The sequence below is a fragment of the Biomphalaria glabrata genome, chromosome 13 (assembly GCF_947242115.1).
Source record: "Biomphalaria glabrata chromosome 13, xgBioGlab47.1, whole genome shotgun sequence".
NCBI classification, from domain to species: Eukaryota; Metazoa; Mollusca; class Gastropoda; family Planorbidae; genus Biomphalaria; species Biomphalaria glabrata.
In genome coordinates, this window is record NC_074723.1 from 23350374 (window position 1) to 23377378 (window position 27005).

A 27005-nucleotide genomic window follows, 5' to 3' on the forward strand; every position below is an offset into this window, starting at 1 on the left:
TTTTTTTACATTTCTATTACCGATGGCTCGTATCCCAAGACGTGAAGATTTTACTCAGGGGAAACTTCATCATATTCCTTCTCTGCACCACACCAGCTGTAAAAACGGCTCTAAAAGAAAGTGATATTTAACCAGAACACTAACCGTTAATTAATTGATTAAGTAACCGTTGAGGAAATTGATAAACTAAAACTAATCAATGAACTCACTGGTACAATAATTGATAAACTAGCCAGTCGATAAAATAATAGTCAATTACTTTTTAAAACACTGAAAAAAAAACCCTATCAACTAAACAATAGGTTGACATGAATGTACTGAATGCAGAAGAAAGTGTATAAAAACTTTTCAGGGAGGGTAACAAAATAAAATCGAGTATGTGTCATAGGAAAATGAAATTTGCTTTGTCAGAGCTCAGTATGGAATGAGACCTGACCATTTCATTTCCAAGTCTTCAATGTTCCCAATATTTCCAGCTATTCGAGGACCTAACAAGCAATCTATGTAGTCAACAGGAGCCGTGATGGGTGAGCAAAAAGAACACTTTAGAAAGTTACACAAAGCACTTTACCTTAGCAAACGTAACACATTTACACTGAGCTGTCGGTAACAACCCATTTAACTAATTTACACTAAGCAGTGTGCATTTAAAAATCCTCTTTCTAAATATTACATTAAACAGTGTGCATAAATTCCCTTTACAAAGGTACACTGAGCAAGAGAAGGACTTTTTACAAGGTTACGATGATTAGTACACTAGCAACTGTTAAACATTTTTCATTGCAATGTGTTCTTTATTCTAGACCAGTGATGCCCAACCTAATTCGACCTGCGGGCCATTTTAATTTCTGACACTCTTGTCGCGGGCCACATATATGAAAGTGTACACATAAAAAAAATGAAATTTACCTGAATTTGAAACTATTAGATTAGAAACCCGTGGATCTAGTACTTACATTAAGGAATTGGATATCTGAAGTGATTTTTTTTTCAAGCGTCAGAAATTGGCTTAATTTCTGTACTTAATAAAAAAAAAAGAACAACATTGTAGCTAGCTTTGACGTCGACTCATTTTCTTGTCGTTTTTTTGGTAAATATTTCCAACAATCCTCTATTCTCTAGGCGTAGTCTAACAGTCTTTTTATTCGCGGCTCAAACCAAGAATATTTGTTTCATAATGACGTTTATATGTTGTTCTTTTTGGAAACAGCCACACTTTTTTATAGATCACATATGTAGGCTAATTATCATGATCCACAAAAAAAAGTAAGATCCGTTCTCTTTTTCTGGTAGATACTCATTTCATAAACACACTAATGTTAAAGGTCATGGTATCAATCAATTAAAGAAAAATTAAGGGCCCTAACGTAGGTAAAGATACATAAGTCCGCTTTTTTTTTTCGATGGTGTTGTCTACACTTTGTGCCGACATTTCGGCGGGCCGGATGGAACACATCTTCAGTTACATTCATTAACCAAGGAACTCATGGGTCAAGTCACCAGGACACATCTTCAGTTACATTCATTAACCCAGGAACTCATGGGTCAAGTCACCAGGACACATCTTCAGTTACATTCATTAACCAAGGAACTCATGGGTCAAGTCACCAGGACACATCTTCAGTTACATTCATTAACCAAGGAACTCATGGGTCAAGTCACCAGGACACATCTTCAATTACATTCATTAACCAAGGAACTCATGGGTCAAGTCACCAGGACACATCTTCAGTTACATTCATTAACCAAGGAACTCATGGGTCAAGTCACCAGGACACATCTTCAGTTACATTCATTAACCAAGGAACTCATGGGTCAAGTCACCAGGACACATCTTCAGTTACATTCATTAACCAAGGAACTTATGGGTCAAGTCACCAGGACACACCTTCAGTTACATTCATTAACCAAGGAACTCATGGGTCAAGTCACCAGGACACATCTTCAGTTACATTCAGTAACCAAGGAACTCATGGGTCAAGTCACCAGGACAAATCTTCAATTACATTCATTAACCCAGGAACTCATGGGTCAAGTCACCAGGACACATCTTCAGTTACATTCATTAACCAAGGAACTCATGGGTCAAGTCACCAGGACACATCTTCAGTTACATTCATTAACCCAGGAACTCATGGGTCAAGTCACCAGGACACATCTTCAGTTACATTCATTAACCAAGGAACTCATGGGTCAAGTCACCAGGACACATCTTCAGTTACATTCAGTAACCAAGGAACTCATGGGTCAAGTCACCAGGACACATCTTCAGTTACATTCATTAACCAAGGAACTCATGGGTCAAGTCACCAGGACACATCTTCAGTTACATTCATTAACAAAGGAACTCATGGGTCAAGTCACCAGGACACATCTTCAGTTACATTCAGTAACCAAGGAACTCATGGGTCAAGTCACCAGGACACATCTTCAGTTACATTCAGTAACCAAGGAACTCATGGGTCAAGTCACCAGGACACATCTTCAATTACATTCATTAACCCAGGAACTCATGGGTCAAGTCACCAGGACACATCTTCAGTTACATTCATTAACCAAGGAACTCATGGGTCAAGTCACCAGGACACATCTTCAGTTACATTCATTAACCAAGGAACTCATGGGTCAAGTCACCAGGACACATCTTCAGTTACATTCAGTAACCAAAGAACTCATGGGTCAAGTCACCAGGACACACCTTCAATTACATTCATTAACCCAGGAACTCATGGGTCAAGTCACCAGGACACATCTTCAGTTACATTCATTAACCAAGGAACTCATGGGTCAAGTCACCAGGACACATCTTCAGTTACATTCATTAACCAAGGAACTCATGGGTCAAGTCACAAGGACACATCTTCAGTTACATTCATTAACCAAGGAACTCATGGGTCAAGTCACCAGGACACATCTTCAGTTACATTCATTAACCAAGGAACTCATGGGTCAAGTCACAAGGACACATCTTCAGTTACATTCATTAACCAAGGAACTCATGGGTCAAGTCACCAGGACACATCTTCAGTTACATTCATTAACCAAGGAACTCATGGGTCAAGTCACCAGGACACATCTTCAGTTACATTCATTAACCAAGGAACTCATGGGTCAAGTCACCAGGACACATCTTCAGTTACATTCAGTAACCAAGGAACTCATGGGTCAAGTCACCAGGACACATCTTCAGTTACATTCAGTAACCAAGGAACTCATGGGTCAAGTCACCAGGACACATCTTCAGTTACATTCATTAACCAAGGAACTCATGGGTCAAGTCACCAGGACACATCTTCAGTTACATTCAGTAACCAAGGAACTCATGGGTCAAGTCACCAGGACACATCTTCAGTTACATTCAGTAACCAAGGAGTTCATGGGTCAAGTCACCAGGACACACCTTCAGTTACATTCATTAACCAAGGAACTCATGGATCAAGTCACCAGGACACATCTTCAGTTACATTCAGTAACCAAGGAACTCATGGGTCAAGTCACCAGGACACATCTTCAGTTACATTCATTAACCAAGGAACTCATGGGTCAAGTCACCAGGACACATCTTCAATTACATTCATTAACCAAGGAACTCATTGGTCAAGTCACCAGGACACATCTTCAGTTACATTCATTAACCAAGGAACTCATGGGTCAAGTCACCAGGACACATCTTCAGTTACATTCAGTAACCAAGGAACTCATGGGTCAAGTCACCAGGACACATCTTCAGTTACATTCAGTAACCAAGGAACTCATGGGTCAAGTCACCAGGACACATCTTCAGTTACATTCATTAACCAAGGAACTCATGGGTCAAGTCACCAGGACACATCTTCAGTTACATTCATTAACCAAGGAACTCATGGGTCAAGTCACCAGGGTACATCTTCAGTTACATTCATTAACCAAGGAACTCATGGGTCAAGTCACCAGGACACATCTTCAATTACATTCAGTAACCAAGGAACTCATGGGTCAAGTCACCAGGGTACATCTTCAGTTACATTCATTAACCAAGGAACTCATGGGTCAAGTCACCAGGACACATCTTCAGTTACATTCATTAACCCAGGAACTCATGGATCAAGTCACCATGACACACCTTCAGTTACATTCATTAATTAAGGAACTCATGGGTCAAGTCACCAGGACACATCTTCAGTTACATTCATTAACCAAGGAACTCATGGGTCAAGTCACCAGGACACATCTTCAGTTACATTCAGTAACCAAGGAACTCATGGGTCAAGTCACCAGGACACACCTTCAGTTACATTCATTAACCAAGGAACTTTTTTTTACATTTCTATTACCGATGGCTCGTATCCCAAGACGTGAAGATTTTACTCAGGGGAAACTTCATCATATTCCTTCTCTGCACCACACCAGCTGTAAAAACGGCTCTAAAAGAAAGTGATATTTAACCAGAACACTAACCGTTAATTAATTGATTAAGTAACCGTTGAGGAAATTGATAAACTAAAACTAATCAATGAACTCACTGGTACAATAATTGATAAACTAGCCAGTCGATAAAATAATAGTCAATTACTTTTTAAAACACTGAAAAAAAAACCCTATCAACTAAACAATAGGTTGACATGAATGTACTGAATGCAGAAGAAAGTGTATAAAAACTTTTCAGGGAGGGTAACAAAATAAAATCGAGTATGTGTCATAGGAAAATGAAATTTGCTTTGTCAGAGCTCAGTATGGAATGAGACCTGACCATTTCATTTCCAAGTCTTCAATGTTCCCAATATTTCCAGCTATTCGAGGACCTAACAAGCAATCTATGTAGTCAACAGGAGCCGTGATGGGTGAGCAAAAAGAACACTTTAGAAAGTTACACAAAGCACTTTACCTTAGCAAACGTAACACATTTACACTGAGCTGTCGGTAACAACCCATTTAACTAATTTACACTAAGCAGTGTGCATTTAAAAATCCTCTTTCTAAATATTACATTAAACAGTGTGCATAAATTCCCTTTACAAAGGTACACTGAGCAAGAGAAGGACTTTTTACAAGGTTACGATGATTAGTACACTAGCAACTGTTAAACATTTTTCATTGCAATGTGTTCTTTATTCTAGACCAGTGATGCCCAACCTAATTCGACCTGCGGGCCATTTTAATTTCTGACACTCTTGTCGCGGGCCACATATATGAAAGTGTACACATAAAAAAAATGAAATTTACCTGAATTTGAAACTATTAGATTAGAAACCCGTGGATCTAGTACTTACATTAAGGAATTGGATATCTGAAGTGATTTTTTTTTCAAGCGTCAGAAATTGGCTTAATTTCTGTACTTAATAAAAAAAAAAGAACAACATTGTAGCTAGCTTTGACGTCGACTCATTTTCTTGTCGTTTTTTTGGTAAATATTTCCAACAATCCTCTATTCTCTAGGCGTAGTCTAACAGTCTTTTTATTCGCGGCTCAAACCAAGAATATTTGTTTCATAATGACGTTTATATGTTGTTCTTTTTGGAAACAGCCACACTTTTTTATAGATCACATATGTAGGCTAATTATCATGATCCACAAAAAAAAGTAAGATCCGTTCTCTTTTTCTGGTAGATACTCATTTCATAAACACACTAATGTTAAAGGTCATGGTATCAATCAATTAAAGAAAAATTAAGGGCCCTAACGTAGGTAAAGATACATAAGTCCGCTTTTTTTTTTCGATGGTGTTGTCTACACTTTGTGCCGACATTTCGGCGGGCCGGATGGAACCACGTCGCGGGCCGAATGTGGCCCGCGGGCCGTATTTTGGGCATCACTGTTCTAGACTATTCAGGGCATGTCTCTTTTCTGTCTTGTACTGTCTGACTCGTGTATATTTATATAGAAATATTATAAATACAAGTTTTTGGTTACATAGCTTTGGTGCTGGCACTTCCGGTAACTGTACAACGTGTAACATCAATGTGCATGCTAGTGGAGAGTCTTGCCAATACGTCACAACTAGAAGGCTGAAGTCAGGTAAACTGAATATGACAGTTGAAAGAGGGAGTCTAAATATGTCTGTGCTATGGTTTGCTATTTCATTTTGACACGTACCCAAGTTTTTTCTGATTAAAAACTTTTAATTTTCTACAGAAATGTTGTTGTTTTTTTTTTGCACTAACGTGATTCCAGGGGATACAAAAAAAAAGTTTGTGTGTTTCCTAAATGGAAAATTGCTCAATATCATGAACAGCACTGGGCATGTCACTACAAATGTCATGATTCGCATCTTCTTCCATAATTCTATCAACTTACACGTCTGGTCTGTTGACAATTACATTGCTCAGAATGTCAGGTGCGCTGCTGCCAAGGACGTCGCAATATGAGGATGAGTGTGGTGAAAAGATGGTAATTTATATTTATTTCTTTTAGGGTGGAAAAAAAATACAAGCATATTTTATATTGATCAAGTAAAACAATAATATTACTCATTATTTAAATTTTATTTAAAAAATTAAGAGACCTCGTTCCTTTACCAATATACAAAGTTGTATTATTTAGAGGTCCTCGAAAGGGAAATAGCCACTATTTTGCGTGGTCTGTCTGTCCTTCCATCCGTCCGTCCGTCCCATTAGATCTTAAAAACTTGATAAAATTTTTAAAATCCGATATAATTATATTTTAGAGCTTTCAAAATTATGATACAACGGCTACTTTTTTCTTTTCTAAGAATGAAAAATTTAATTTTAAAAATAAACTATGCAAGCAGTTTTTTTTTATAAAAGTACACCACAATACACACAAAAAAAAGACTCGCTACAAGGCGTATAGCAAAGTAGAATTATAATCGTACGATGACCACGCCCATTAGAGTCGTACATGTTCTAAACGCACCTTAAATGGCCCTCGAATTTTAATATCAACACATGCGGGCAATGTCTTATTTTAATTTATTTCTTTTTTGAAGTGTACATAATTTTTATTGCTTGTAGACGCTAGCAGAATGCATTTCTACAGCTCGGAATGTAAGGTAATGCTTAGAGAGTCCAGATCACGTGGAGGGAGAGGGTAGGGACGCGAACGTAAAGTATTGTCTCTAGGAGTTTGAGAAGCACTGTAAAGTATTGTCTCTAGGTGTTTGGGGAAGCACTGTAAAGTATTGTCTCTAAGAGTTTGAGAAGCACTGTAAAGTATTGTCTCTAGGAGTTTGAGAAGCACTGTAAAGTATTGTCTCTAGGAGTTTGAGAAGCACTGCCCTAGTGTAAAACTAAAAGCCTGGACAGAAGCACTGATCTAGTGTAAAACTAAAAGCCTGGACAGAAGCACTGATCTAGTGTAAAACTAAAAGCCTGGACAGAAGCACTGACCTAGTGTAAAACTAAAAGCCTGGACAGAAGCACTTACCTAGTGTAAAACTAAAAGCCTGGACAGAAGCACTGACCTAGTGTAAAACTAAAAGCCTGGACAGATGCACTGACCTAGTGTAAAACTAAAAGCCTGGACAGAAGCACTGACCTAGTGTAAAACTAAAAGCCTGGACAGAAGCACTGATCTAGAGTAAAACTAAAAGCCTGGACAGAAGCACTGACCTAGAGTAAAACTAAAAGCCTGGACAGAAGCACTGACCTAGTGTAAAACTAAAAGCCTAGACAGAAGCACTGACCTAGTGTAAAACTAAAAGCCTGACAGAAGCACTGACCTAGTGTAAAACTAAAAGCCTGGACAGAAACTCAGAAATGATAACCAATTAATTGTTATAAATAATTACTCTCAACGTAAAATGGGACGAGACAACCTTATAGACTGAAATAAAAGACCACTGTTCACAATGTGAGATCCCCTTTCACAATTCTTAGTGACGCCCTGTCACGTGAACCTACAATCTAAAATGTTCCTCGAAGCTGAGAATCAGAAGTAGAGCTTTCACTAGTTTTCAAGTGTAATTGTATCCTAGCAACATTTAAAGCGTCGTGTCTGACTTCGCCCACTTTGTTTACACTGGGCTTTGATAACTTTGGCGTAACCCTCCCACGTGAAATCCACATCTTGACATCATATTAAATATAAATGTCATAAGGCTAGTCAGGGGATCTCACTTGGAAATGTTAGAACAGAGATCCCTTAGCGCTTCTTATGGCAAGTCCGTCTTCAGGGAACTCATTTAAAAGTAGTCAATTTTTTGTGCGGCAGTTTTCGGGTTAGGGACCGTAGTGAGGTGACTCGCTATAATAGAAGCAGAAGCATAGCGTGGGTTGGTGTCGACCAATGCGGTAAGCTAATACTAGCGTCCTCATCCCTAATGAAACCAAATAAAAGCTGTCCCTTTAATTACACGTGACAAAGCATATTTTTATTTCTAACTATTGTCAATTAGCTTAAACGAAAAAAGAGGCTGTCTGTCTGTCTGTCTGGTATAAATTTTGTACACGTTACTTCACCCATAACCCATTCTCAAATTAATTTGAAACATTGTAAATTTATTCATTGTCCCTAACAAAACACGTATCAATTAAAAAAAAAATGTCAATTAATTACTGTTAGCTTAATATTTTTTTGGATACCAAAGCTGAAAATCAATCCTTCAGTATTAAGAGATTTGGTTAAATATATATTTATATATATGGGGGTTTGTACCCTTAGATAATTATACACGTTTTTTCTCCGACACCCAAGTTGAAACTTTACACAATTATTCATTTTACTTAACAAAACCTTAATCAATTAAATAATAACCTATTAGTTTATTAATTACTTGTAATTAGTTATTTCGTTTGATATCCAAAAATGTAACTAAATTCTACATAATGTACACATTATTTCAATCATTTCTCCTTCTCGGATTTCAATGAAACTGAACTCATTTATTTATTGTCTCAAGACATATTTAGTCATAAAACAAAACAAAAATAATTAGAAGCATTTTTGTGCTTGATTTAGAAAAGGGAAATACATATTATACTATTAAGATATATGGTGAATGCGCAGTTCCTCCCCTCTTATAAGGTCTGTATTTTCATACTTTTTTTTTCCTTGTATCCCGTTTAGTGTTATGCACTAATGGGTGTCACCAACCGATACCACAATGTATGAAAATTCTTACTATAAAGTAGCGCTTCTCAAACTTGGGACTTTCCTTGGAGGAGGGGAGTGGCGTACTGCCAAAGGGGCCTCGACTTGCTCACAACGCGTATCTGGGCGAGCCCGGTCAATTTACATTTTAAGGGATAAAAAGTTGTATCTTCACTGCTGTGATATTTGCATGTTTGAATATTAACTTGAAGAAAATGACAATGTTTCAAAATGTAAACTATTTGAGGTCAGCTCCCTTGTTTATGTCGGCGTACAAAACAAAAGAAAACAAGAAGATGATGTTAGGAAGATCACGCCCAAAATATTAACCCGTACATCCTTTGGGGCGAGTAGGAATGTCCCTTACATACAAGAATTGGCGAGTGCTGCCCCCTTTTTTTATCAGACCTTTCAATACACAACCTTTTCAATGGGTGAACTCTTCTAAATATCACACACACACACACAAAGTGTGTTGTGGGCGCTAGGATTTAGCATTGCTGAAGTATCTTCAAGCATGGCTTCGGGGCTACGCTTGATGAACTTAAACAGCGCTCCCAAGGACTAGCTTCATTTTTGAGATCAAGAAAATACTAAATGGACAAGTTTTAACTTTCATTACGTAATTCAGATTTAAAACATTTTGTACGTAGCCGATATATACAAAGAAAACTGGATATTGCAAAAATTATACCTGGTACTTTTTTAGCGGCCCCCGAAAGGGGAAAAGACGCTATTAGTTTTGTCCGTCTGTCCGTCTGTCCCGTTTAGATCTCGTAAACTACAAAAGATATTGAAAATCGGACATCACAATATTTTAGACCATTCAAAGTTCTGATGCAACGGCTACTTTTTTTTTCTGAAAGCGAAAAATCTAATTTTTAAAATAAGTTATGCAAGCAGTTTTTTAAAGAGAAAAAGCTAATTAGTTTGCATTATATTATAAATTAGACCTAATTTGAAACGAATAGTAATCTTGTAAACTTTGTTTTCCTAAAATTGTTTAATATTGCGGAAATTATTATTTTTTTTTATGTTGAGGATTCGAATAAGAGATTGAGCGGTAAAGCGCGTGGCTTCCGAACCGGGGGTCCCGGGTTCGAATCCTGGTGAAGACTGGGATTTTCAACTTTGGAATCTTTGGGCGCCTCTGAGTCTACTCAGCTCTAATGGGTACCTGACATTAGTTGGGGAAAAGTAAAGGCGGTTGGTCGTTGTGCTGACTACATGACACCCTCGTTAACCGTAGGCCACAAAAACAGATGAACTTTACATCATCAGCCCTATAGACCACAAGGTCTGAAAGGGGAACTAGTTAGGCCAGGTTCACATCTAACTTTACATTCACCTATCCTTTGATCTGCAGGACCGTTGGGGCACTACACAAGATCTGTTAACCTTCTTTCTCTATTCTTATCTCCCATTTGTCTTTAAGATATAATTTCATTCGGATGTTCTTTCTGAAAATATTGAAGCCTGCCTGGGTGGACCACTTCGGGGGCCGATTTTGAGTTTGTGTATCCACACAAACTGTCTTTTGTAACCTTGTTTTTGTTAGTTTTCATTTCATTAATTTCTAGACCCCCGCTGCCAGACTCCACTGCCAGACCCCCGCTGCCACACACCACTGCAAGACCCCCACTGCCACACACCACTGCAAGACCCCCACTGCCACACCCCCATTGCCAAACCCCCCTGCCAGACCCCCACTGCCAGACCCCACTCCAAGACCCCCACGACCAGAACCCTACTGCCCACTACCAGACCCTGCCAGACCCCACTGCCAGACTCCACTATGAGAGCTTAAAGCGCTTCCCCGGACTTCAGCTGGCTAAGGGAATGGAAGCGTGAACGATTTTTTTTTCTGTTTTGGGGGCACCACTGTTAAAAGTTTGAGAAACACTAGGAATGTGTCCCTCACTCTCATCATTATCTCTTTTCTCTCTCTCTCTCTCTCTCTCTCTCTGTTAAGACAGCTGATTATAGCACGGTGTTACTTTAAATCCCGAGTCATTGCAAAATATTAACCCGTCCATCCTTCGGGGCGAGTGGGAAATCCGTTTAGCCGGGTTGATTGTCTGGGACCACAAGAGTGCATAAAGAGACAAATGTATAGATAGGTTAAGTTAGTGAATATATTTGTTTCACCTTTAGACTCCATTTTAAAGGTAATGTCATCGCTAGATTTTGTCTACTTACTATGTCTGTTACACAGAATCTAGTGAGAGCGTACCTCATGTATTCTCTTATAAGGATACTAAGACTCTGATATATATATTTTTTTATTAATAAAATATTTTCAGATGTAATTTTCTCTCCCCACTGGATAACTATCTTATTATTCTATGGTGAGGTTGTTTTGTTTTTTTTAAAAGAAATTTTGAAAGAAAAATCACATAGTTAACTATTTAGAATTATTGGTAACTATTCCTGACATAGACAAACATACCCGAATTCACGTGTGGAACTGCAACTCTTAGACTTAAAGATCAGATCGACAACTTTTACCTGGAATGACGAAGGAAAACGCGAGCCTTAAATTCAGACTTAGAAGTCAGACATGAACACAATGACCTTTAACCTAGAACTTTTAGCTAGATCTTCGGCTAACATGAAGAGATGGAATTCAGTCATGGAAGTCACGACCAAAGATATTTAGATTGTGTACTTCATTAGTTTTCTTTTCCATTATTTAGTCAGATGAATTCACATCATTAAATACAAGTGGTTGAACTATGTCAATGTTTAACATCTTCAATTTTTTTCCACTTCGAGTATGAAAACGTATGTCCATGCTAATCATCGCAGAATCGTTGCGTCAAATTATTGCACATTTTGAAACATTACAAGTAGAATGTCATCAACAGTAAGTTTAAACTAACATGACTTATAAGATAACAAAGAAAGACGGACCATCGAAAAGCAAAACTCTAACGTGACAAATAGAAATACAAAAGCAATCAGGCTCGTAATGTTGCTATCAACCCGACTGAATAGCGGCCTCCCTATGTATAGACGTGGGAGTCGTATGGCACTGTCTGGCGTGTCTGCCGTCTGCTAGGCTTGTCATGTCACTGTCTACAAGGGCTGCCTTAGACTAGGACAATCAATTAAGCAACACTGTTACATTGGGATGTTGGTCATTACATGAGAAGAACATTTGATAGCTGTGTTCTTGATACAATACATTTTGTTGACTTTATTTCATTGTTAACTGTTTCCTAATGACTGACTATATCATTCACTTTTATTTTGAGATCATAGTTTTATACATGGCGTCACAAGCTGACTCTTACCGTGCTCTGTAACATTTACATTATAATGCTTAATTTTTATTTTAACGTGGATGGAGCGTGATAGCGTGCTCAGCTTTAAAATGGAAGTCTCGAGCTCAAATCCATGAGAACTATGTGATCTATTTTGTTCATTGGCGGATTAAAAGTGTGCCTAAATCGAACTTTCTCTGAAGAGTAGGCGACATTCTACATGACTCATGAAATATTTCCTACGTTGTGTAAGTCAGGATGTAGTGTTGGTAACGTTGTATCTCCAGACAATTATCCAACCCACTCTGTAGCCATAAACTAATTCTCATCTCAAAGGCCACCAACCAGCTTCCTCTATGCATATCGGTTCTTAGTGAGTGTTTCCATCTGTCCCCACGTCTTGACCATCTGCTTGACATCGGCTTCAAATCGCGGGGCCAGGTATTCTCCTCTACCACTCTCCTTAGGGGTTCCAGGTGATGGCTAACCTTGTCATGATGGGTGCAGGATAAGGAAGGATCTGACCAATCCCTCATCCACATCTCTGAAGGATATCTACTTCAATGGGCTGCTTCTTGGTACTTTACATAGTAAATAACTTACACACGAATTAGAATGAAAGCTTAATATTCCTTTTTATTAGTGTTATGACGTGTGTGGAGTGTGTTCATAAAGGACGAATAGTTGCGGGTGTAATGACAAGTCCGTAGCAGGATAAGGGTATAGAAAGCGATGAAGGACTGGTGGAAATCAACTGAAGACATGACAGACAGAAGGACATGTGTAAGTTTCAAGTGAGTTTGTTTTAATTCCTCGACATGTTTCTAAGCACTCATGAAGTTCAAAGCTGTATATACAGCCGTCAATAAAAGTGAAGTACATTTCTGTTTCAATAGAAGGTAGCTCATGTTATATGCTCAGCATCATTTCAATGAGACCCTGCAACGTTTCAGTTGGACTAGCACTTTGTAGCTACCACCTAACGACCGGGTAACCACAAAGAAGAAAATAAACTTAATTTCTTCGAAGATATCTTCACAGACTATTGAGATCCATCTAGTCATGGACGACATTATCCACATGATGTGCACAGAGTTTCAACTTGTCTATGAACTGACTTCCAATTTCTTTGGTCTCGCCTTCAAACATTCACACGTGTTTCCGTTTCCCTTTTCGTCTGCCATTTTGACAAAACTTCTATCCACTCACTCTGTCTTTCTATCCACTCACTCTGTCTGTCTTTCTATCCACTCACTCTGTCTGTCTTTCTATCCACTCACTCTGTCTGTCTTTCTATCCACTCACTCTGTCTGTCTTTCTATCCACTCACTCTGTCTGTCTTTCTATCCATTCCCTCTGTCTGTCTTTCTATCCACTCCCTCTGTCTGTCTTTCTATCCACTCACTCTGTCTGTCTTTCTATCGACTCCCTCCGTCTGTCTTGTAAAAATTTTGAACACGTTATTTCTCCCACATCCATTCTCGGGACAAGTGGAAACTTTACACTGTTATTTATTGTACCTAGCAATAACAAACAACAACTTATTAGTCAATTTATTATAGCTAATTAATTATTTTGTTTGATAAAAATGAGAAATTAATCCTTCAGTATTAAGAGATATGGTTTAATTGTGTGTGTTTTGTCTCCACACTCGGATCACGTTGAAACTGACATAATAATTTTCCTTAGAAAACAAGACATGATTTAATTTGTTAAAAAATAACCAATTAATCTATTAATAATTGTTAGTTGTTTTTTTATAGAGAAAAAAAGTAAGTAATAGCACATTAAGAGAAATAGTTGTAAATATATAGTTATTCCCCTTAGATAATCTTTGTTTTTTTTTTAGTATTTTTCCTCTGGTATACCAAGTACATTCTACAGTTAAAGTCAGCTTAGTCAAAGTATTTCTATTACAAGTTAGTAACGAATAATAATAAACATACATCCATCAACACATCTATCCTAACAGTCTTATTAATTACTGGTCACCGAACATGTGAATTATTAATCAATGTTTTCTCAGCTTACAATGTCTCTACTAGAAGCACCAGTGTAGATCTAGCTATTGCAGAGTCTTCATCGATCATGTTGAAATCTGTCCTAATCACGACAGTGTAGAAACAGAATCTACAATCAATCATTACATTTTTCATTGCTTTACACTGCTGTCTCGTGTTGCCGATCTGACAGGGAAAGAGAAGAACATTGAATCTATAAGAGCATCTTCTGCTTAAAACAACTAACAAAACTAAGAAATATTCTATCAGATCTAGTATTTCTCTGTGCTTAAAAGTTCCTTAAGTTTTAATGTCGTAACAAAATAAACAATACATTCTTTTTAAATCCAGAGAACATGCGCAAAGCCAACTGGGGCCTAAAAAAATAATTACATTAATAGCATTAGATAAGGGAAGTAATCCCGATAGGCAAGAATACAAAATGAAAATTATAGAGTGAGAAAAGACTGGAGCGTCAACGGGTTGGACCGACATTATTTCATCAAGGCTGACTTGATCGACGGCACGACATTATTTCATCAAGGCTGACTTGATCGACGGCACGACATCAAATGACAGATATTATCTCACAGGAGTCTTGAAGCATTCCAGATATCAGCACGCGAGCCGAAAGGTGGCATTAGATCTGATCCATACCATAATCGACAGACCAGACCTCCGTCTGCACTTCATGTGTGGCTGATATAACACCAGCGCTGAGTAATTACACACGAGAGTATAAAGGCCGAGTGGTGAAGTGAAATGCAGTATGCCATAAACCCTCAGTTCGAAACCAGGTGGAAAAAGAAATCATGAAATCATTTAAGTCTAGAGACCTTCAGGTTCATTACATTGGAAATGAAAGTGAGAAGTAAAATGAAGACATTAACACTAGGTCTTTAAACACACTTCTCAACACTGGGTCTTTAAACACACTTCTCAATACAAGGTCTTTAAACGCATTTCTCAACACTGGGTCTTTAAACACACATCTCAACACTGGGTCTTTAAACACACATCTCAACACTGGGTCTTTAAACACACTTCTCAACACTGGGTCTTTAAACACACTTCTCAACACTGGGTCTTTAAACACACATCTCAACACTGGGTCTTTAAACATACTTCTCAACACTGGGTCTTTAAACACACTTCTCAACACTGGGTCTTTAAACACACATCTCAACACTGGGTCTTTAAACACACTTCTCAACACTGGGTCTTTAAACACACATCTCAACACTGGGTCTTTAAACACACTTCTCAACACTGGGTCTTTAAACACACTTCTCAACACTGGGTCTTTAAACACACTTCTCAACACTGGGTCTTTAAACACACTTCTCAACACTGGGTCTTTAAACACACTTCTCAACACTGGGTCTTTAAACACACTTCTCAACACTGGGTCTTTAAACACAATTTTAACACTGGGTCTTTAAACACACTTCTCAACACTGGGTCTTTAAACACACTTCTCAACACTGGGTCTTTAAACACACTTCTCAACACTGGGTCTTTAAACACACTTCTCAACACTGGGTCTTTAAACACACTTCTCAACACTGGGTCTTTAAACACACTTCTCAACACTGGGTCTTTAAAACACTTCTCAACACTGGGTCTTTAAACACACTTCTCAACACTGGGTCTTTAAACACACTTCTCAACACTGGGTCTTTAAACACACTTCTCAACACAAGGTCTTTAAACACACTTCTCAACAATAAACACTAAATCTGATGTTAATGTCCAAAGGAGCGACTCCACCCAGCCATTCCATGTATAACGTCGTAGTCGTATTTGTTTCTTAATACAGAACACTCGAATAAATTTTGAAAAATTTCGTTTTCCACCAATTGAACCACTCAGAATACATCCGTTGTTTCAAACACTCCATATTGGGTCATATACATTTCGATGCTAATGCCATGACATCAAGAGATCGTCCATTTAAACCTTCTGTGGCTCCATTGTTGGTAGAAGTTTTTTGTTGAAATGAGAACAGCTAGAAAGTCACCTAACCTTTAGCTAGTTTCCAGAGTACAGAGCGTAGTGAGAAAGAGTCGCTAAAACCTGTTTCGTTAACAAACCGATCCTCAAACATTAGAACTCCTTGGTGTAATTGTCAATGTTAGTGGTGGTACAATGTCGGAATAAAGCGTCACCTGGCAGGAGTAATCTGAGTAATCAAGGCATTGTGACCCTTCAACAAACGGATATACTTGTTGAGTTGATGGGGGTTGCAAAGCTAGAGGGTTCAGTATACATTTCTGTTTTGTAATGACTGCTTCTTTTTATAACTGAAACCCACAAAGGGAGCCAAATAATAAGTGTACTTTTTTTTCTATATACAGATGTATGTTTTATATACTAGTATAATATAATATATAATATATTAATATAGCTTTTGTTGTTCATTCTAAAGAGAAATACAGGAGAGAGTAGATTTCTATGTCCATACTTTCAAGGGATATTAAAAAGAAAAACAAATTCCAACTTTTTTTTAAGTGTTAAAAAAGAAAATTGTGAAACCCTAAAATAAAAACTAAAAATGAAAACGTCCTTTTGTCATGTACTAAAGCTAAAGTAACTGTGAGTAGACTGCGGGCAAACTTGCTCAAGTGTCCCATGAGTCAAGGGGAAGGGGGGAAGTGGGGAAGGTCACTGGATCTGTGTATGGGGTTTACGCTGCACTACGCGTACATTCCTATTTCTTCTACTGGGGAAAAAAGTCAGTCCTGTTCTGTCCACTATTGGGATTCTTCTCCAGAAAGCAAAGAAGCGACTACTAAAAATAAAAAAAAAAACAATTTGCACATGATGCCTTTTATATTCTTTCTTTTTTTAAGGGCGGGGGGGAGGGGGGATTGACCAACCGATATCTTTTGATTCTATTTCGTCATTGACCAACCGATATCTTTTGATTCTATTTCGTCATTGACCAATCGATATCATTTGATTCTATGTCGTCATTGACCAACTGATATATTTTGATTGTATTTCGTCATTGACCAACTGATATCTTTTGATTCTATTTCGTCATTGACCAACTGATATCTTTTGATTCTATTTCGTCATTGACCAATCGATATCATTTGATTGTATTTCGTCATTGACCAATCGATATCATTTGATTCTATGTCGTCATTGACCAACTGATATCTTTTGATTGTATTTCGTCATTGACCAACTGATATCTTTTGATTCTATGTCGTCATTGACCAACTGATATCTTTTGATTCTATTTCGTCATTGACTAACTGATATCTTTTGATATTATTGTCATGATTGACTAACCAATATCTTTTGATATTATTGTCATGATTGACTAACCGATATCTTTTGATATTTTGTCGTGATTGACTAACCGATATCTTTTGATATTTTGTCGTGATTGACTAACAGATATCTTTTGATATTATTGTCGTGATTGACTAACCGATATCTTTTGATATTATTGTCGTGATTGACTAACCAATATCTTTTGATTCTATTTCTTCATTGACTAACCGATATCTTTTGATATTATTGTCGTGATTGACTAACCGATATCTTTTGATATTATTGTCGTGATTGACTAACCAATATCTTTTGATTCTATTTCTTCATTGACTAACCGATATCTTTTGATATTATTGTCATGATTGACTAACTGATATCTTTTGATATTATTGTCGTGATTGACTAACCGATATCTTTTGATTCTATTTCGTCATTGACTAACTGATATCTTTTGATATTATTGTCGTGATTGACTAACCGATATCTTTTGATTCTATTTCTTCATTGACTAACCGATATCTTTTGATATTATTGTCGTGATTGACTAACCGATATCTTTTGATTCTATTTCGTCATTGACTAACTGATATCTTTTGATTCTATTTCGTCATTGACTAACTGATATCTTTTGATATTATTGTCGTGATTGACTAACCGATATCTTTTGATTCTATTTCATCATTGACTAACTGATATCTTTTGATATTATTGTCATGATTGACTAACCGATATCTTTTGATTCTATTTCTTCATTGACTAACTGATATCTTTTGATATTATTGTCGTCATTGACTAACTGATATCTTTTGATTCTATTTCGTTATTGACTAACCGATATCTTTTGATATTATTGTCATGATTGACTAACTGATATCTTTTGATATTATTGTCGTGATTGACTAACCGATATCTTTTGATATTATTGTCATGATTGACTAACCGATATCTTTTGATTCTATTTCGTCATTTACTAACCGATATCTTTTGATATTATTGTCATGATTGACTAACCGATATCTTTTGATATTATTGTCGTGATTGACTAACAGATATCTTTTGATATTATTGTCGTGATTGACTAACCAATATCTTTTGATTCTATTTCGTCATTGACTAACTAATATCTTTTGATATTATTGTCATGATTGACTAACCGATATCTTTTGATATTATTGTCATGATTGACTAACCAATATCTTTTGATATTTTGTTGTGATTGACTAACAGATATCTTTTGATATTATTGTCGTGATTGACTAACCGATATCTTTTGATTCTATTTCGTCATTGACTAACCGATATCTTTTGATATTATTGTCATAATTGACTAACCGATATCTTTTGATTCTTTGTCATGATTGACTAACCGATATCTTTTGATTCTTTGTCATGATTGACTAACCGATATCTTTTGATATTATTGTCGTGATTGACTAACCGATATCTTTTGATATTATTGTCGTGATTGACTAACCGATATATTTTGATATTATTATTGTGATTGACTAACCGATATCTTTTGATATTATTGTCGTGATTGACTAACTGATATCTTTTGATTCTATGTTGTGATTGACTAACCAATATCTTTTGATTCTATTGTCGTGATTGACTAACCGATATCTTTTGATTCTATTGTCGTGAACGACTAACCGATATCTTTTGATTCTATTGTCGTGATTGACTAACCAATATCTTTTGATTATATTGTCGTGATTGACTAACCGATATCATTTGATTCTTTGTCATGATTGACTAACCAATATTTTTTTATTCTATTGTCGTGATTGACTAACCGATATCTTTTGATTCTATTGTTGTGATTGACTAACCGATATCTTTTGATTCTATGTCGTGATTGACTAATCGATATCTTTTGATTCTATTGTCGTGATTGACTAACCGATATCTTTTGATTCTTTGTCATGATTGACTAACTGATATCTTTTGATTCTATTGTCGTGATTGACTAACCGATATCTTTTGATTCTATGTCATGATTGACTAACCGATATCATTTGATTCTTTGTCATGATTGACTAACCAATATCTTTTGATTCTATTGTCGTGATTGACTAACCGATATCTTTTGATTCTTTGTCATGATTGACTAACCGATATTTTTTTATTCTATTGTCGTGATTGACTAACCGATATCTTTTGATTCTATTGTCGTGATTGACTAACCAATATCTTTTGATTCTATTGTCGTGATTGACTAACGATATCATTTGATTCTTTGTCATGATTGACTAACCGATATTTTTTTATTCTATTGTCGTGATTGACTAACCGATATCTTTTGATTCTATTGTCGTGATTGACTAACCGATATCATTTGATTCTTTGTCATGATTGACTAACTGATATCTTTTGATTCTATTGTCGTGATTGACTAACAGATATCTTTTGATTCTATTGTCGTGATTGACTAACAGATATCTTTTGATTCTATTGTCGTGATTGACTAACCGATATTTTTTTGTTACATTGGTAAGTTAATATAAAAAAAAAGTGTGGACAAAGAATAGAATTGAAAAACTTTCACTGTGTGTACATTTTCTAAATAATGGTGACAACTCCTCATGTGTTAAGTATGACGTTAGTATGAGAAATAGAACAAACACGTGACAAAATGTCAAAGTAAAGAGTTTAATCACCTTAAGGACTGAGCCATTCAACGGTTTGCATCTCTCAAGAATGGCTCTTCGATTTTTTCTTCCATAAAGATACAGAAATACTTCCTAAGATAATTGCAGCATTCAAACTATGAACATACTTCCTTAGAAGTCAAGAAAGGAGAGTCTATCACATCAAGTGTAAAGAGTATTTATTGACTTTCTATTTACTGGAAAAATATCGCTGCATGTCAGAAAGAGAAAGAACAAGGTTACAAAGACAGTTTGTGTGGAAATACAAACTCAAAATCGGCCCCCGAAGTGGTCCACCCAGGCAGGTAAAAAGACAGGTTTCAATATTTTCAGAAAGAATATCATAATGAAATTCTATCAAAGGCAAAGGACAGAGAAGAATGGAGAAAGTCGGTTGACAGATCTTGTGTGGTGCCCCAAAGGTCCAGCAGACCAAGGGATAGGCTAAAATGAATGTGAAGTTAGATGTGAACCTGGCCTAACTGATGTCTTAAATAATGAGTATCTAATTGATCTAATTGTTTTGTGAAGGGTCAATCTCTTATTCAAAGCCTCAAGAAAAAACATTTTCGTAAAAAAAAAAATTCATTTGGTCTAGTATCCAACAGTTCACGCGATAATATGAAAAACTACTTATTAATAGTTGTTTTAAATTATGTCCAACTTATTTGAATAGTAATTAGATTTTGTCTCTGTTTATTAAAAAAAAGTTAACACTTTTTTTGTAATTGTTGTATTTAGTATGACAGAACTTACATAACTTAGCAATACCATTGTAAAAAATAATATTTTTTATCAAAAATTTAAAATCATTTGCATAAGTGTGTTGACAAAATGGTATGTCCGTGTCTCCCTCATTAAAAAGCCTTTATTGTTTGTTAATATTAATATTGAATAGTTGTAAAAATGGTGTATTTTTATTAAAAATCTGCTTGCATAATTGATTAAAAAAACTCGGTTTTTCGCTTTCAGAAAAGAAAAAAGTAACCGTTGCATCAGAACTTTGAATGATCCAAAATATCATGATGTCATATTTTCATTTTCTCTTCTAGTTTCTGAGATCTAAACGGGACAGACGGACAAACAGGCCACACATAACTAAAGCGTCTTTTCCCCTTTCGGGGGCCACTAAAAAAATAGAGAGAAAGACATAGAGAGGGTAAAAAGAGAGAAAAAGAGAGGGGTAAAAACGAGAGAGAAAAGCAAAGAGGAGAAAGGGACATATACGAGTCCTTCTAATGGAAACATACACTATATAGAAATCAAAATCTTGAAAAACAGAAAAATACTCCTCCATGGTAACGAATGCATATTTTCTTATAAAGCTTTTTACTCACTTTGTCGGTTATTGCCCTTAGATAAGCTTCGATATTTTTAAAAGATTTTTTTTTTAAATGTTGCTTGTTGTACGTTGCAAACTGTTAAAACAACGTTGTACTGTAAGTGTGAGACAACTCTAACACCTATTGGCTCTTGGTATTTGACATTTGACTAATAGTTTACCTCTTGGATTTCTCGGTAATCTTTCTAATCTAGCTCGCGTTGTCTTATGCATTCAGCACATTGACAAGAGTCGACTAGAAGTAGAAAAAGATTCATCAATCTTCAAGTCCTTTATGTTGTGTTTAATATTTCATTTTTTTTTATATTAAAGCTTGTTAGTTTTTTAGTCTACATTTAGTTTATATAATTTAAATCTGGGTGGCTTTAATTTACTTTGTATTTGTAATGATGTTAGATAAACAATTAAAACAGCGCTGTCAAGAACCAGGACTTGTAAACTAGATATAAACATGAGATCCATTCTGATGTCAGGAATAATGGATGTCCAGGATAAAATGTAAAAATAATATGGTTAGATTTATCTATACAGCGAGATGAGTATGCAATATTGATGGGCTCTGAGCGCTGTCTACAAGCAATCTTCCGAACAGATCACTTGTCGGCACAACTGAAAAGTGCACTCCTCCTGAATAAAGGCTTATATCAATATGTAACACACACTAAAAGAACATACATCGGACTTGGTGGGCTGCTGGCTAAAAGCTTTGCTGATCATCTGGGAATAGGAACATTCTAATATTGTATGTTTGTCTGCACCTGTCCCTTTTAATGTTGGATCGTTAGGGCTCCCCACGTCACCTGTTGACCGTCTTTCTCCATTCCTCCTCTGTCATTTGCCTTGAATAGAATCTCTTTCAATGACATGCCCGTCCATTTCTTCAATGGTGTCCCATCGCTTTTTCTGTCTGCCGCCTTCCCTTTTTCCCGGTACTGTTCCCTGACGGACCTTGTGATATGGCCATAAAGGTTTTTTTTTGTTTTTTTTTTTTAATTAGGGTTATAAGACATTCCTTAAGGACATCCTTTTATGACATTTTTATATTAGATTGCTGCAAAATCTACAATCCGCGGGCCATATCCGGCCCTAAAGGTGGGGCTTTCCGTTCCCTTATGTATCTTTGGGAGTTCTATTTATCCCAAAAAAAAAAAAGTTTGGTCCGACGTAGATCTGTTTGTATGTGACATTTAGATCTTGAAAACTAAAAAACACTACTGAAAATCTCATTTCAACCAATTCTAAAGCTTGCTAAAAATAGATGCAGCGGTTGCTTTTGTCATCTTACAGCAAACCTTTTAATTTTGTTTTGGGAATATGCAGACAGCTTTTAATACAAATACATTATATTATAAAAAATACTAGCTGATACCCGTGCTGGTATAGATGTTCATTTTGCATCACAACCCTCTCTCTGGTCCCCCACTATCAACACAATTTTTCTAGCCCCCAATTTCTGTGTCCTTTTCTTTGGTCTCTTTCATCCTACAAACGAAAGGCCCATACGATCACCTCTAAGGCTCATCCCTTGTAGCCTTCCATTGCCCTGCACTATAATGTCCCCAACAGATACACCCAACATCATTATTTACAACTAGTGCTCTCTTTATATATCTATTTCTAGTTATCAGTAATGGATCTAGATCTAGGCAGACCATCTCCACATGCACACACATCACACTTGTAATATTCACTGTGACTTTTTTTTAAAGGATTTTTAATTTTTAATTTTTGATAGATGTCTACTTATTGATCTAGATTTAGTCCTTTTAAGTTTGCTCTACACATTATCATAATAACAGTATTTACATTTAAAATTGTAATAATCTTCTCTCCACACACAAGCACACTTTCATACAGATGCAAAAACACATTTGATAATCAACTGATCTAAGGATAACCTCCTCACATTCACAAGTATCGACACCTAGTGGGGAATGGCATTAAAGATCTAGATCTGTGAAGAAATAAACATAAAGAACAAAATGGAACAATAAAAGTTACGTACCAAAAAAATGTTTTTAATAAGTGCGTCAGTGAAAGTAATTATTGTTTTGTAATTTGGACATTAAAATGTCGGCTTTCAATTACATAGTTGATAAAAATTGCAAATAATTTATTTTTTGTTAATTTAACCGCTGCTGAAAATGACTTCTTTGTCTTAGACATAACTTCAGAAAGAATATGATAAATTTTCATATTTATAGTCCACTGCAAGTGATAGAATTAGTGATCAGTATTATGAGTGGTAAAGACCAAGAACTTTATAGTATAGATTTTGATTTTGATAATGTTAAAGCAAAAATGTTACAGAAATTACCTTTTGAATTATTTACATACGCATGGTCTGGTCTACTAATTACTAAAGATTTACCGAAAAGTTGTTTAGTCGTTTTCAGTAACTAAGAATGCACATGCTATGCACTCGTTATACCTTTTTAAGGAAATGGTTATTATTTTAAAGCATAACAGATTGTAACTGATTTACAAAACACGAGATTGCGTTCTGGATGTGGATAAGTGGCATTAACTTTTTGCTCTCTAAGTAAGGGGTTTGAGATAGAATGCAGAAAAGAATTTTATAAAATATTATTTGACTCTAGCTGAGTTGTATTTGCTGAGTTGTTTTTGCTGAGTTGTATTTGCTGAGTTGTATTTGCTGAGTTGTATTTGCCGAGTTGTATTTGCTGAGTTGTATTTGCTGAGTGCCTAATGACAGCACGGAAACCTTCTCCCCCAAGTGTTCACAAAACAGATTAGCCCAGAGCGCACTGAGCTGGAACGATGATATGTACACAAGTTTTGTTTTTATAATTTCTACAATTAAATGCTTTCCTTCCGAGGGCCTTCATGGACGCTCTAGACTGGGACCCTAAAAGCCAAAAAAAAAAAAAACCGGTCCAGTAGTGAAAGAATTGGCTACTGGTTAAAATTGCGTAACCGACCATAAAATGTTGAAGATTAAGTGCTAGGGTTGACACGCTCTAGGACGTCAGCTCTCTGTTTCACAAGAAAACAAAATGTTAAATCACTTTTAATTCTTCCAGAAGTCTCGAGTGAATAGACGGAAATAAGGGCCGAAAACCCGGGACAAGGTTGTGACATATTGCCTTGTCCCAGGTCATTGTCACGGGGGTAAGAGTTCTCTATAACAGAGAAAATAAGGGGAGAGAATCTAATTATCTTCTAGCGGATTACCTTTCCCGGTCGCCCTAATTATCTTTCCTGAAGACAAACACGTCATTAAAGGGGAAGAAAGAATTAGCGCTATCGTTGTCCCTATTGAGTGTGTCAGCATTCATCTGAGTTGATCAACCCCTGTAACGAGCACTTGGAAATCTAATTAAATGGGTTATACGCTCCTGGGACAATCATATACATAGACACGTTTTAATACAATTAACATAAATAGGCTACATACGTGAAGTAATAGATGAATGTAACACTATAGGTTAATGGTACAGGGAGAGTGTCGGTTAGGTGTTAGAGACCATATGATATCAGTAGAGAAGTATGGACTTTCATGAATTTTAAGACAAAGGTCATGCTAAAACTTAGTTTCTGTCTTTTGTGGCATTTTAAGCTGTGGTAATGGAACTCTCCCATTTGCAACTTCTCACGTGACTAAAGAGGCTAACCCTTGATACAAAGCTGTGGTCAAAGGTTGGGCATCTGTAATTACCAGGTGCTGTTGCACTTCTTTCTTGTTCTGGTTAGCAAGCTTTATGTAATCCAGGACCTTTCCTTTATGCTTGCTCTCCAAAAGGCTCTATCCAATGCTACTTTTTCCCAATTCCTTGTGTCGATTTTGAAGAGCGTCATGTCGCGTTTGCACAAATCCGTATACCTCAAAAGTGAGTGACCAGCGGCTCACCTGCCTTCTATTCGATCACTATACATAGCCCTGAATACCGTACACCAAAACCAGTGGAGTTCCTAGCGGAAGTGCCTATAGCAATGAATTACACCAATCAGGGATGACACTCAAGTGGATAAAATAATTTTATTTTTTATTTTTGCCAAAGATCCTGTCATCAATAAAGACATCCTTTCAGCACTCGCCCTCGAAGTGAAGTGTTGACAGAACCAGAACGTTATGTTACGGTCTTATGACATTCGTTGGACATAAACAAAGTCAGACATTACAAGCAAGCCGAAAAGATGAAATCGAAAGCAAAGCCTCCAAGTTTAACATGGTGTTCCCTTAGAAGATCTAAAATCTGTTGGCACCAGCTGGGAAAAAGCTGTGAAAGTAGCATAGTACCGTTCGCTATGGAGAAAGCTTGCTGCCCTATGCGCCGAACGTAGCTGGAGGACCAAAGCCTAAGCTAAGAACAAGTTCTTAATTGGGATAGTGCAGTGATTCTCTACCCAATTCAACCTGCTGCCATTTTAATGTCCGACACTGGTGTCGAGGGCCAGTACAAAAACGAAATAAAATCGACCTAAAACCTGTGGGTCTAGTTCTTAGATATTTTAAAGTTATATTTTTTTTTTACGCGTCGGAAAATGGCCTCATTTCTCTATTTAAAATGTGAGTAGCTTTACCAACGACACATTTTCTTTTTTGTTCCTATCCATCCTCTAATCTCTAGGTGTCGTTTAACAATCTTTATTCACAGCTCAAACCAAGATTGGCGTCATATTTGTTTTATAACGCCGTTTATATGTTATGTTTTTAAAAAGCTACACTTTCTTTGTAAATAAAATATGTTGGATTATTATCATGTTCCACAAAAAAAGTAAAGATCCATTCACTTCTCCTGTTAGATTCTACATTCAAAGTCCACTTGTAGTTTCTTCGGCTCTCCCATTTCATAAGCGTACACAAGTCAAAGCTCATGGTGGAGATCAACCAGAGAAAAAGTGAGGCTCCTAACGTAGATCAAGATACATTTTTCAACCTTTGTTTCATTTTTTTTTTTTTTTGCGGAAAGGGATTTTCAACATTTTGTGCCGACGTTTCGGCGGGCCGGATGGAACCACGTAGCGGGCATGATTTGGTCGTATTTTGGGTATCGCTGGGATAGTAGAATGACAGTACATACCCTTCCCTTGCCAGAAATAATATTTGTTTCTCAATGGCTGCAATTTTCTTTAGTGTTTAGTCGACATAGTCTACATCAGCAATAGTATGTCTGCATTTTTGATAAACAATGTGTTGTGACACACATTACTACATGTTATATAAATAATGTATACAAAGAATACGTTTTTCTAGACATTTGCTCTATCTGGAATTATAAGGGATTATAGATCCTGTCTAGTCGAAGTATTATAATCCATAAGTAAGGGACCATTGACCTGAAAAGCTAAGACAATTCTTTTCAAGGCGAGTTTATGCAACTCCAAAAAATATTGTTCTTTTCTTCTATTTAACACTATCAATCTCTATTATTATTGGCAACATCTTATTGTTATATATTGTTGGTGGGTC

General features: G+C 36.5%; 2 protein-coding genes across 3 annotated transcripts in view; both read left to right on the forward strand.

Annotated features, from left to right (window-relative positions):
* Nucleotides 1-27005, forward strand: part of LOC106076309 (uncharacterized) — an 80954-nt gene that overhangs the window by 13573 nt on the left and 40376 nt on the right. The window lies entirely within an intron of this gene.
* Nucleotides 23-4125, forward strand: LOC129922549 (serine-rich adhesin for platelets-like). The gene is made up of 2 exons (XM_056009184.1): nt 23-120; nt 1497-4125. Exons 1-2 carry the CDS (start codon nt 23-25, stop codon nt 4123-4125), a joined length of 2727 nt encoding a protein of 908 aa, XP_055865159.1.

What these genes read in the sequence shown, in the direction of transcription:
- LOC129922549 (XM_056009184.1), top strand. Translation starts at nt 23, where the DNA reads ATGGCTCGTATCCCAAGACGTGAAGATTTTACTCAGGGGAAACTTCAT. An exon ending in AAAAACGGCTCTAAAAGAAA is followed by an intron (nt 121 to 1,496) that starts GTGATATTTAAC and finishes TCATGGGTCAAG; the next exon opens with TCACCAGGACACATCTTCAG.